Source organism: Eublepharis macularius, chromosome 17 (assembly GCF_028583425.1).
Source record: "Eublepharis macularius isolate TG4126 chromosome 17, MPM_Emac_v1.0, whole genome shotgun sequence".
Taxonomy (NCBI): Eukaryota; Metazoa; Chordata; class Lepidosauria; order Squamata; family Eublepharidae; genus Eublepharis; species Eublepharis macularius.
Genome location: NC_072806.1, coordinates 18,711,007 through 18,723,142, shown reverse-complemented (window position 1 = coordinate 18,723,142; position 12,136 = coordinate 18,711,007). Strand labels below are relative to the sequence as shown.

Genomic DNA, 12,136 nt, shown 5'->3' with positions numbered 1-12,136 from the left:
CTACACTTTGCCCCCGGGAAACTGGGTACTCATTTTACCGACCTTGGAAGGATGGAAGGCTGAGTCAACCTTGAGCCGGCTACCTGAACCCGGCTTCTGCCAGGATCAAATTCAGATCATGAGCACAGCTTGGGTTGCAGTACTGCAGCTTACCACTTTGTGCCACGGGGCTCCTACACAGGGCTCCTTCTGATGGCCTAATCTCTGGTTAGGCCATCAGAATAGACAAACCAGGCCCATTCAAACAGTACAAAGTCTGAGGACCGCCTGGGCTATTTCAGTTCAGAAAAATGGCATGGGGGGAAGGAGAGGAGGCTGAAGACCCTTCTCCACACACCCCAGAATATGGCCCTGCACACTGGTAAGTGTGGAATTTGCCCTGAGGATAATGGACCAGTCCTCTGACTCCACAGAAGGCAGTTTCCAATGTCCCAAACGGGTATAAAACACCAATAAAAACATACAAAGCTATACAAGTAACAATGCAGTCCGATGCAACAGTATTGTGGCCATGCATAAGTCACCTGTTTGTATGAAATGAAATCTTTTGGCTTAAATCTTCCAGCCCTGCCGCTTGCTCTTAGTAATGACTGAACTAGCTTCTTAAAGCATTCTACCTTCATTGCTAAAAGTAAAAAAGACAAAGCGTTCTGAGTTTGTGAAATGTCACACACACACACACCTGAGTGTATAACAAACATTCCATCTCAGCAAAGGTCCATCTCAGCTAGCTGTCTGAGAATGGGCTGGAGAACCAGAAGTGGCTGCTGCATAGATGGCAACAAGAAACCACTCCACCCTTGGGGAATAACCATCCCAGCGATAGGAAGAAATGTCCCGGATTAGAGCTCTATAGCTTAGTAGGCTCTTGGAATTCTGAGCTGCTGTCTTGGGCCCAGGAATCCTGTGCCACAGTGGGAGTAGGCAGTACAATGGGCAGGCTGTTGGTGCCCCGTTCGTGCCAGCACAAGTCCAGGATCGGGTACAACTTGCCCTGGAACTCTGCATGGAAAGTATAGATGGCCACTAGCTCGTCAGGACTGTCCGCATTGTAGAAGGTCAGCTCGCCCTTTTCGTAGTGCAGGTACACCCCAATGCGCTGGGGGTGAGCCAGAAGCGGCAGCACCACTCGGGGGCTGTTGAAGGCCTCGTAGACCTTGCCGTCCTTCAAACCAATGAGCCACGCCCCATGCTCTGGGCTTCGGCTCAGCTTGCCTTTGCGGCTGACCGAAGCCTTGACGATCCCCAGGCGCCAGTGGCTCTTGGTGCCCACGATAATCTCCCAGTAGTGCTTTCCCCATGAAAACCCTTTGTTGGCTAGGATGCAGTTGCTGTAGTCGAAGCGGTCAGGGTTGCTGTCCCGCCGCTGGAAGAGTAGATTCCCACACTGCACCACGGTGTTCCCCTTGGTCAGCTCTAGGATGGGATGCGCACTCACGGGGTCAAGCTTCAGCATCTCTGGAGCTAGGAGAAAGAGGTGACAACCAAGAGGGTCTGGGAAAGAGTCAGGCAAACTGCTGGGGCAGCCAAGGGTGGAAATACACACTGCAAATTACCTAGGGATGCTCAAGTGCAGGATTTTAAGTGTGGTCCTCCATTCACAGGCAGGCTGTTCTTGCTTGGCACATGTGCATGCTGCTTCCGCAGAAGCTCCCTTTGTGTGACTGCGTCTGCAAGTGAGTCCAGAGGCCAAGCGCCAATTCTATGGGAACAAGTACTGTAGGCTCCTTTGACTTGCCAATTTGCATTTCTTTAAGGTGTGAGAAAGTGTCAAGATCTGCATTGCGATGAATGGATGTGGGAGGTGGGAGAAACTGGGATGCTTTCAGCAGTTGAGGAGGAACTGATATTGAATGGGTGAATGTACTCACACGGAGCGAACCAAAGTGAGATTGTGCAAGTGAGTGCATGGGAAGCTGGAGGGGGGGACATGTGGAATGTGGTTCACTTGAGCATCCCTATGTACTTGGTAACGTCTCTGTCCATGATGGCAACTTGCCACTGCTTCCTCCCACGTTTGGAAATAACAGGGTGATCAAGGAGGTGTTAGCAGTAACATGCCAGAGCCATCTCAAAAAATCCTCATTTGGTGACACCGCCACCACTTTCAGGCATCACCCCCCCCCCCCCGACACACATGAATAATGTGAAACCAACATGTGAAGCTAACGTAGCAAACATGTTTTTCAGCATCTTGTTTGAAAATGCTCTCAGGGCAGCCTGCCCATCGATAGTAACCACGCTAATAGAGCCCTGCCTCCCACAATAGTAATACCTGGTAGGATTTTGCGTAGCAGACGCTTCCACACGGTCATCTTGATGTCGTCTTGGTGGAAGCCGGGATTAAAAGAGACTGCACTGAATGTGCCATCGGCTGGGTGCTGGCGAGGGAGCTTGGACCTAGAGTAAGTGTACCGTTGTTACTATCTCCTCCTAATTAAGACTGCGAACCAGAGGCAAATTGGCCATTAAGGTCACCAGAAAAAGTCCCAGGTGGTCTGTGGCCTGACGGGGGGCTACCTCGGCCCCAAGTGAGGGTCTGCCCTTGCTCCTATGGGGTAGGAAAGGTGCCCAGTAAAGCCTGGCACAGAATGGGGAAGAAGGTGCCCAGTCGAGCCCAGCACAGGGAAGGAGGTGTCTAGCTAAGCCACCCATCGCACAGGGCTGGCTGGGCAGGCAGTTTCTCCTTCCCTTCCTTGGAGGACGGGGCCCATCTCTAGGACCATTTCCCCCTCCCAGTTCACCCCTGCTGCAAATTAATTATCCACAGCCTTATAATCCTATCCTAAACACTAACTTCAGTGGAACTCCGCTTAGCATGGCACTGTTAATTACTGATTATGATACGGTTGCCAGCTCCAGGTTAGGAAATTCCTGGAGATTTGGGGGGGCAGGCTGGAGAGGGCAAGGTTTAGGGAGGGGAGGGACCTCATTAGGGTATAATGCCATAAATGCCCTCCAAAGACCAAAGCAGCCATTTTCTCCAGGAAGGGAAATATCAGGAGATTTGAGGAGTGAGGCCTAGGGAGGACGAGGTTTGTGGAGGGGCAGGATCTCAGGGGGGTATAATGCCATAGAGAGCACCCTTCAAACCAGCCATTTTCTCTGGGGGAACTGATCTCTGTGGCCTGGAGATCAGTTGTAATTCCTGGAGCTCTCCAGTCACCACCTGGAAACTGGCAATCCTACCTCACCCTGATTAATTGCTGGGACTGAAAGTGACAATGAGCAAAGATCTCAGACTTTTGAAGGCCATGGGCTTCTTTCCTCTTCTTTGCAGAAAGATACAAGAAAGAATGGATTATGAATGGGCAGCCGACAACTGTTCTTGTCTATAAGGTATGCAATATCCAAAGCGTTTATCATTAAAACCTATACAACAATCTATTCAAATCAGATTCTATCTATTCAAATAATATTTTGTCCATCCAAAACCCATGCAATTTATTTGAATCTTAAGGCATTCAAGACACACTTCTTTATAGAGTAGCAGTATGACCCTATATTATGAAGGAGGCTGCAGTCTAATACGCACTTACCTAGGAGTAAGTCTCACTGAAAACAGGGAGTTTACTCCTGAGTAAACATGCTTAGGATGTAAGATCAGACATATTTCACTTGGCCTTCTTCAGCAGTGTTTATATGCTGCTGTGAGTGGGTTGCATCTGTACATAATGGCAAACCATGGTTTGCAGTCAGGAGAACAAGTCTTGGAAATCTTCCAGTACTGGTGCTCCCTTCCCCTTGCTGCACTTGGGATATTGAGGTTTTCCTGGATTGCAACAACTGTGCTTTGGAATTCTGGTTTACAGGCAAGAAAGAAAACCAAAGTTTGTGGTTTGGATGGAATGAGAAACTTAAGTGAAATATGCCTGATTAGCTTCCATCAGGGATAGCATGGATTCTGTAACATACGCAAGAAACACACGATGATGACTACGGTTGGAACAGGCCCAGTCAGTTCCTTCCGTGTCACTCCCTCTCCCCATGGGGGCGTCCCTCCTGGCTCCACATTACTCCCCGTCTAGCTCACTCATTCCACATACCTTGAGGGTAGAGATCCGTATTTCTGTAAAAAAACAAAGAGATGCATAAAGGCTTAGCGATGGAGTGCTGCAGTAGCCTCAGGTCTGCTAGCAGCACCCAGGAAGGGGTAGGGAGCAGATGGGCACAAATCCAATGGGACTAGGGAACACCCTGCCCACATAGTACTGTTCATCATTTCTAAACCTCTTTATATAGTGAACTGTGCAAAGCAGAAATCACACTGTTTGGGGGTGGGTGCGATGTTGCGCAAAACTCGCGTGAGAAAATGCGATATTTTGCGTTTTCCCCGGCATGATCCGCAACGTTGCGCCATGGCCCGGCTTCAGGTAAGCCGTGTGGAAACGGCCCTTTTTAAGTCCCACTCAAATTAACATTTGTTTCAACGAGGCTTGTGCTGGAGACCTCTTTGCAGGATTGTGTCCCACATTCATTAGTTGGCAGGCTGGTGCCATTTCAATTTACCTTCTTTGAAGCTAAAGCATAGGGGGGGGGAGTTACTCATGACAGCCAGGCGTACCCTGATGAAATCCAGATGGCCTTCGTTGTTGAGTTTCTCCAAGGACCTCTCCAGTTCCTTCAACTTCTGCAGGGCGTTTGCCGTCTGCTTCACCTGGACCTCGATGGAGGCAATGAGGTGGGCTGCCTGTCTCTCAGCCTGCTCCAGGAAGTTGGCCTTCTCTTCGTCAATGTACCTGTGCAACTCCTGGAACTGCTTCCAAATCACACGTTTGAAGACGTCTGACTCGTTCTGAGAAAAACGAATTGTAATCACAAAGAAAATGCTGGGTTTAGCTTGAGATGCGGGGAGTGGGGGGGGGTGCAGATGCTAATTCTGGCTCCTGCCTACAGGGATTGGTTTTCCCGATGAACAAAAGAACCACCTGAACAAATGCTCCCTGGCAGCAGCCACATGGGTGGCTGGGCACCTGCTGTTTAGAGCTCCTTTGACCCCACATCCTTGACGGCAAGATCAAACGATACAAAAACACCTGGGCTGGAGCCAGCAGTCCCACAATATCAATATTGATGGTGCAGCAGCAGGCGCTTTGAGACGAGTTGCCCTTGCTGTACATTAATCTCCTCACAGGTCCTTCCAGTTACATCCATTGAGAAATCTGGTATCAGGACCACAGGGCAGAAAAATCCTGGATGGTCCTTTTCAACTGACCAGCTGTTAGACCTGAAATGAATTTCGAAACAAACTAAACCCTTCCGCAAGATTCAGAGACTCACATTTCCCTGCAAAAATTCAAAGTCACCCCCTGTTACGACCCTTTCTTTCTCTTGGGTAGATTTTGCCTTTAATCTTTCCCTCGCACCTTCTGGGTAGATTGCGGCCACCAGGAACATTATATGTCAAGATATTTTATTTAAATTTCCCTTTTAGTAATGTGCCCAAGCGCCAGGCTCCTTCGTGGTTCTATGTGGCCCTGAGGATAGGAATGGGATATAGCAATGACCGATACTCAGGGATATAACAAAAACAAAGTAAACTTTTATTTTTTTAAGAAGCGTATCGGTTTCTAAAACTTGATGGTTTCAAAGAGTAGTTTTCAATTCTTAAAGTTACTTTCTTAAACCCAGTCACACAGATCTTTTCTAAGGCTTCACACACAGTTTGCCTGCTTTTCCTGGACTGAATGTCCTTTCACAAACATACTCAGTTCAGATTTCCACATAGGTTATTTTTCTCTCAGAAACACCTGAACACTTAGGCCAGCACACAACTGGCCTCTCTTTCCCTGACTCAATATTTCTCTCAGAACTGCTTAAAATTACTCAGGCTGCACACAGCTTGCCTGCTTTCTCCTGACTGAATGTTCTTTCTCCACTCTGAGTCTAAAACTGCCTTCACTTTGCCCACACTCTCAGAGCAGAACCACAAGTGACAAAAGGCACAGATTGGACACTTGTCAGCTTCCCTCAAGTTTTGATGGGAAATGTAGGCAGCTTAGCGGAATGTTGGACAAGTGACAGTTGAAAAGTCCATTGGACAGCAGTCAGAGAGCGAAGCTGCGAGACCAGGAGGCCTACATTTCCCATCAAAACTTGAGGGAAGCTGACAAGTGTCCAATCTGTGCCTTTTGTCACTTGTGGTTCTGCTCTCAGTCATCAACCAATCATATCGCTCACTCATCCCTCTCTTTCACCCCCACTCTTCACCTATAGCACACCAAGCACTTAAAGACACATGCACACATTTACTTAAAATCATTATACCCCCTAGTTGAATTTTTATTTCACCATTCTTTTTCGGATGCTGCCAGAGTTTTAGAAAATGGATGCAATCAGGGGTCATTTCGTAGAAAAAGAGCTGGAGGAACTCATTAGCATAACTCATTTGCATAGCTCATTAGCATATGCCACGGCCTTTCCCATCACCGGAAGTGTCATTAGCATAGCTGATTTGCGTATGCCATCCCCCCTGACATCACCTATCCTGGCTGTTTTGGACCCAATCCTGGCCAGTCAGAGCCAAAAAGGGGCCCCAAATGGTCAGGATCGGGCTGCTGCTGAGTGGGAGAGTGATCTACCACCCGTCAGAGGCCCAATTTGGGCCATTTCAGCCCCAATCCAGGCCGAAACGGGCCCCAAATGGCCGAGAGTCAGGTGGGCAGGGCCACCTGACATGTGACCTCTTTGGGGAACTGCTGGAACTGTGTTCCTGCGCGTTCCCCCTCAAAATGAGCCCTGGATGCAATATATCAGATGAATAGGCTTAGGCTGGAGTAACTCTGAATAGGATTGCCCTGTTAAAGAAAGCCTGGATGGGAGGAAGGGAGAAGGGGGTGGGGGGAACGGAAGGAAAGTTTGGAGAAGGATTCAAACTACAAGTCCTGGTGCTTACCAGTCCTCCTGGTTATCCAGACTTGTGCTTGCTATTGCAGCCATGGAAAACCCTTCCCTTTGAATGAGGACAGCCAATAACAATTCTCAGCAGGTGCCAGGGAATTACTGGTGGGCATCATGGTACCCACAGGCGCCACATTGGGAAACCCCGCTTTACATATGTACTAAGGCCAGCACTGTTGTATTCGTAGTGCTGCATAAGGCGATGAGTAGTCATTGCACTGGACATGGGGGTGCAGGGAGAAAGGTGACTGGGGACGATGCTCACCGTGATGCGAGTTTTGTTGTTCATCAACTTGCTGATGTGCTCATCCAGGCTCCTTTTTTGCTGTTGTACTACAGTTATCAATGCAGCGAGTTCTTCCTGAGAAGCAAGAACGGAAGAAATACTTTTGTTATCAGAACAGGCAAAAGGTGGATTCGTTCAGTTTATTTGGGTCCACCACGAAAGGCATGCCAGATACCTTTTGAAAGGGCACAAAGATGCTCGGGGGGAAAAAAACACCCTACTTGTTTTAGATTCTTGGTCAAATATCCCTCATGCCTTTTAGCAGAGATATGAGGGACAACAATCAAGGGGTGGCTGAGAACATCTGAGCATAAGAAAATGGCTCAAATTGCTGGCCCATTCAGATCTGTCTTGACTACTCAGACTGAAATTGGCTCGCCAAGACTTCAGGCAGAGACAGGTCGTTCCCAGGTGTGTTACTTGAGATCCTATGAGACTGGGGGTTTTCTAAAGGGGAGAAATCAACCGGTCTCTCAAGGCTACACCTTGAACTCTATTTTCCCTGACTCATCTCTGAAAGTTAAGAGTAGGGAAGTGAGTCTGAAAAATGTCCTTAGATCAATTTGGGGATGTCTGAAGCAGCATTTGACTCTCTTGAGTGTCTGTAAAGTTATGCTTTGGGCTGAGCTTCATCTGGCTTTCTTCCCATTTATTTTAAATGGCAGGCCAGAAGTCTAGAAAGAACTAAAGAGGGGGAAAAATAAGAAGTGCTACATCACTCTGAGCATGTGCAAAGTGCCTTTTTAGCTCAGCTTTTGGTAACCACAGCCTGCTCTCAGACAACTGGGGCGGGGATAGAAGAGGCAAGGATTCAAGGTCAGGGTCAAGATTATCAGGCTCTTTCTAGGATTTGGTTCCACTGTGATTCAAACACACCCTTTTTCTGAGCAAGTCCTCTAAAGCCACTTCTCTGGGTTTGTTTATGCTTCCAACTTTATCTCTGTGTCCTACCCAGTGTCAGGACGGAGCTCCAGGGGTTGGCTTTCCATTCCCTTGGAAGGCCCCTTCTTGTTTGACAAGCAAACTCCATGATGTATTGTTTCCCACTCCTGCCCTTTTCAGAGTTCAGCTAATCATACTCCTTATCTTCTCCTTACTTTCACATGAACCCTCTCCCACCTGCTCCCAAACACATACACACGCGCTAAAACACACACCGAGTGTAATAGAAAGACGCAGGATCCTCGACGGAATAAACTGTGAAACAGCAATTGTGTTAGCCTCTTGCCACAAAATAAACATAAAGTTGCCAAATTCACAAATACGCCAAACAGTTTGGGGGACTCTACTAAAAATAAGAGGGATGCAAAAACCAACCAGGCAATGCGAAAGGCTCATCTTGCCAAAACTGACAACTTATGGAAGCTTCATCTGACATCGCCACAGAAAAGGATGCATGAATCAGCACTGAATACCAAAAGTTGCACTTCAGCAGTACATCTGATGTCTGAAGACCCAGGGCCAAACTACACGTTTGGGTTTTTAGTCCCAGAGAATGGATTCTAAAAAAGAAAGCAAAGCTCATACAGGCTTGGAACAGCAGCATTGCAGGAGGGAAGCATCCTGCCGACCCCTACAAGTTCTTTTCCTGTGCAGAAACAGTGTGCGTGCGTGGGGAGGAGATTTCCCTATTTTTATGGCTCTACATGAGAAACAGTTGGTACAGGGTGGCAGGGCAGTGTTCTAATCCCATTTGGAGTTTCCTTTATTTTTTAGAAGCCATTTCCGGCAGCTGCTGCGTGGCCACGGGGAACCCGGACCCTGCTAATTAACCTGAATGTGTGTTTTGGCCCACAGGCAGGTCAGGATGAGACACTCCCGAATCCTAGTCAGACCTGGGGATTTGGAGGGGAGAAGATTGCAGCGATCCCCCTAACACAGGGGTGGAGTGACTTCAGACTTCTACTGCACTCTTTCTAGAATTTCCAGGGTCCATGTGTGTGTGTAACATTCACAACACCAACATCACAGAGCTGGGATTGCTGCACAGCAAAACTAATCCATGTGTAATGCTCCCAGATCTGCACTCTTGCTCAAGAATGTGCCTTTCTGGCTGGCTGGATCAGACCAGGGTCCACCTAGGCTTGCATTCTTTGCAAGAACCCGAGCACGCTGAGGCTCCTTCTGGCCCCAGTCCCCACCCTGCCCAGCACCTGCCTTCATCCGGCTGTAGACAGTGGAGACGGGCATGACTTTGTGTTGCTGGTGGGTGCCAATGGTGCCACACAGCCCACAGATCACCTCCCGGTCTTGCTCGCAGAAGAGACTGAGGGGGTTCCGATGGTCAGGACAGGATTCCTCATTGGGATCCGAGTTGCTGACGGCGTGCAGCGCCTCGATGATGCGGGCCAAATTCACGTTGGGCGGGGAACTGCTGCAATCCACAGCTTTCCGGCACACAGGGCACAAGAATTGAGTTTCCAAGTCACCCGAGAGGGCCACTACGCAGGACTTGCAATAGGAGTGTCCGCACTGGAGCATCAGCGGCTCCTTGAAGATTTCCAAGCAAATGGGACACAGCAGCTGGTCCTCCAGCTCATTAATGCTCATCTTCCGAGCCATCGAGAAGTGGGTTTCTTCGCAGAGTTCTCCGGGCGTCCAATGACCTGAGCTGAAAAACACCAGTGGAAAATAGATATGAGAAACAGCTTTTCTTTGTTGCTTCTAATAGGTAGATTCCCAGCAATGAGAGCTGATAAAATTAAGGGTAAAGGTGGTAGAAAGTGCTGCCAAGTTATAGCTGACTTATGGCAACCCCTGGTGGGGTTTTCATGAAAAGAGACTAACAGAGGCGGTTCGCCATTGCCTGCCTCTGCAACCCTGGTCTTTGTTGGAGGTCCCCCATCTAATTACTAACCAAGGCCAACCAAGCTTATCTTCTGTGATCTGATGAGATCAGGCACACCTGGGCTAGAAAAAAAGTGATGTAAACATAAATGAAAATGTGACAGGCCATTTTCACACTTCTTACCGGTTGCGGAACATTGCACGAAACTCCTGGAACAGCAGCATCTTCCTGGTGCAATTTCCCATCATAACTCCAGTTCTCGCGTGAAATAGTGCCAAAACGCTGTTGTTCCAGGAGCTTTGAGCAATGTTCCGCGTCCAGTAAGAAGTGTGAAAATGGCCATAGATAGGATTTCAGCCTCAGCTACCGCTCCAGCAGTAATTAAGTGTCAAATTGTCTCTAGTCCAGTGGGGGATTGTTCTACGAGTGCACGAAAGTCCATGAATTACTGCGCACGGAAGTCCATGAAGTCCTGTACATGAACTACTGTTTGCCTCCTTTCTAGTCTAGACCTTGGCAAAGAGGAAGGGTTAGCTCACCTTCTGGCGTTCAGCTTGCTTATTCCCAAGTCACCTTCCTTCTCTTGTCTGCCACACTTGAGGAAAACCAACAAAAAAGGAGGGGCCACTTGAGGAAAAGGCAGCGCTAAGAATGTTTAATCGCAGTATTGCTCAACGTGATTGCCGGTCCGTGGTCTTCAAACAGCAAAGGCCAGAAAAACAGAACCCACACTGGAATTCCAGATCTCACTCAGTTTTCTCTGCCTAAAGGAAAACATCAGCAATTTGTGTTCCTTTACTTCATTGTGGGGGCAGACCCCCGAGAGCCATACAGCCTTCCTTTTCTCACCTACACCAATCCTTGGACCTTTCAAGAGGCAACTCCCAGCCACGCCTGACTGACTCTCTTCCCCGACCCGCTGTGGGTTCGAGCATTGTGCTTACTGAAAATCAGGTGGGTCACATGGCCATCGCCTTATCTTCAAAATTCACCTTGCAAAATGACTTTCACGCCCACATTGGGCTATACAAAGCTGTCCACTTTATATGCCTGTTTCTTACGGGAGCTTATGTTTGGAATGGCCCACTCTGGCTTGATAAAATTCCTGGATTTGGTGCCTGGAGAGGATGGAGTTTGAGGAGGTAGAAGAGCTCAGCAGGGATGCCCACCCTTTGAAGTTGCCATTTCCTCCAGGGGAATGGATCTCTTTAGTCTGGAGATCAGTTGTAATTCTGGGAGACATTCAGGCCCCACCTGTAAGCCGGCCACCCAACTGTGATGCAATGAGTTTTCTTTGCCTTTAAGCTGACATAGGTCTCTTGATGAACCCTATAATTAGCCAGCCAGTAGGCTTATTAATAGCGATGCAATTGTTTACTTATTTATTCCGAGTCTCAAGGGAAAGCCCTATCATACCATGTCAGATCTGAGGTCGTGCATGTCAGGCTCTGTAACTGAGAATACAGCTAAACAAACAAGGAGCAGCCTAGTAGCTGCAGCCCCTCTACAAGTCCAATTGAAACCTGGAAGTATCCCAGTAAGGATAACACACCCAAATGGGTATGTGAAATGCTGACCTGCAGCAGTGCTCCAGCAAGCCATTGCATACATTCATCAGTCTGGGCTTCTAGAGACAGCGGGTAGTGCTTTATCCTCGCTGGGGTACTTTCAGGCTTCAATTTGACTTGTACAGGGGCTGCAAAGGCTTCCTCTGATTCAGGGAACCGTTGTGAAAACCACAGATAAAAGTAAGGTTGCCAACTCCAGGTCAGGCAATGCCTGAAAGGACTTTGAAAGTATAATGCCATACAGTCCTCAGCAATTTGCCATACAAAGCAGCCATTCTCTCTAAGGGAATTGATCTCTATTGTCTGGTGACCACTTGTAATTCCAGGAGATCGCCAGGCCCCATCTGGAGGTTGGCAACCCTACTTGAAAGCCCTGAGCTTTGTCTGTTTGCCTGTCCATGGGGCTGAGCTGCTGCTGTCTACTCTATGGGGCAACTGGGTGCTCCCATTGCATCCCAGAAGTCAGTCAAATGCTTTGGGTAACCAACATTGCTTACAATAGTCTGAAATAGCCAAGGTATCCGGCAGCTAAAATCAGCCAGTAGAGAGATATCAGTGGAGGTCGTGTTAAAAAAAAAAGTATGGACATTCTCA

General features: G+C 48.3%; 1 protein-coding gene across 1 annotated transcript; it reads right to left on the bottom strand.

Moving 5' to 3' along the window:
• Positions 1-850: 850 nt before the first annotated feature.
• TRIM50 (tripartite motif containing 50) lies at positions 851-9,748 on the bottom strand. Its single transcript, XM_055001809.1, has 6 exons — positions 9,344-9,748; positions 7,166-7,261; positions 4,565-4,795; positions 4,047-4,069; positions 2,276-2,400; positions 851-1,464 (listed from the first exon to the last, which is right to left on the bottom strand). The coding sequence occupies exons 1-6, from the start codon at positions 9,746-9,748 to the stop codon at positions 851-853; spliced, it is 1,494 nt and encodes a 497-aa protein (XP_054857784.1).
• Between the last annotated feature and the right edge of the window lie 2,388 nt (positions 9,749-12,136).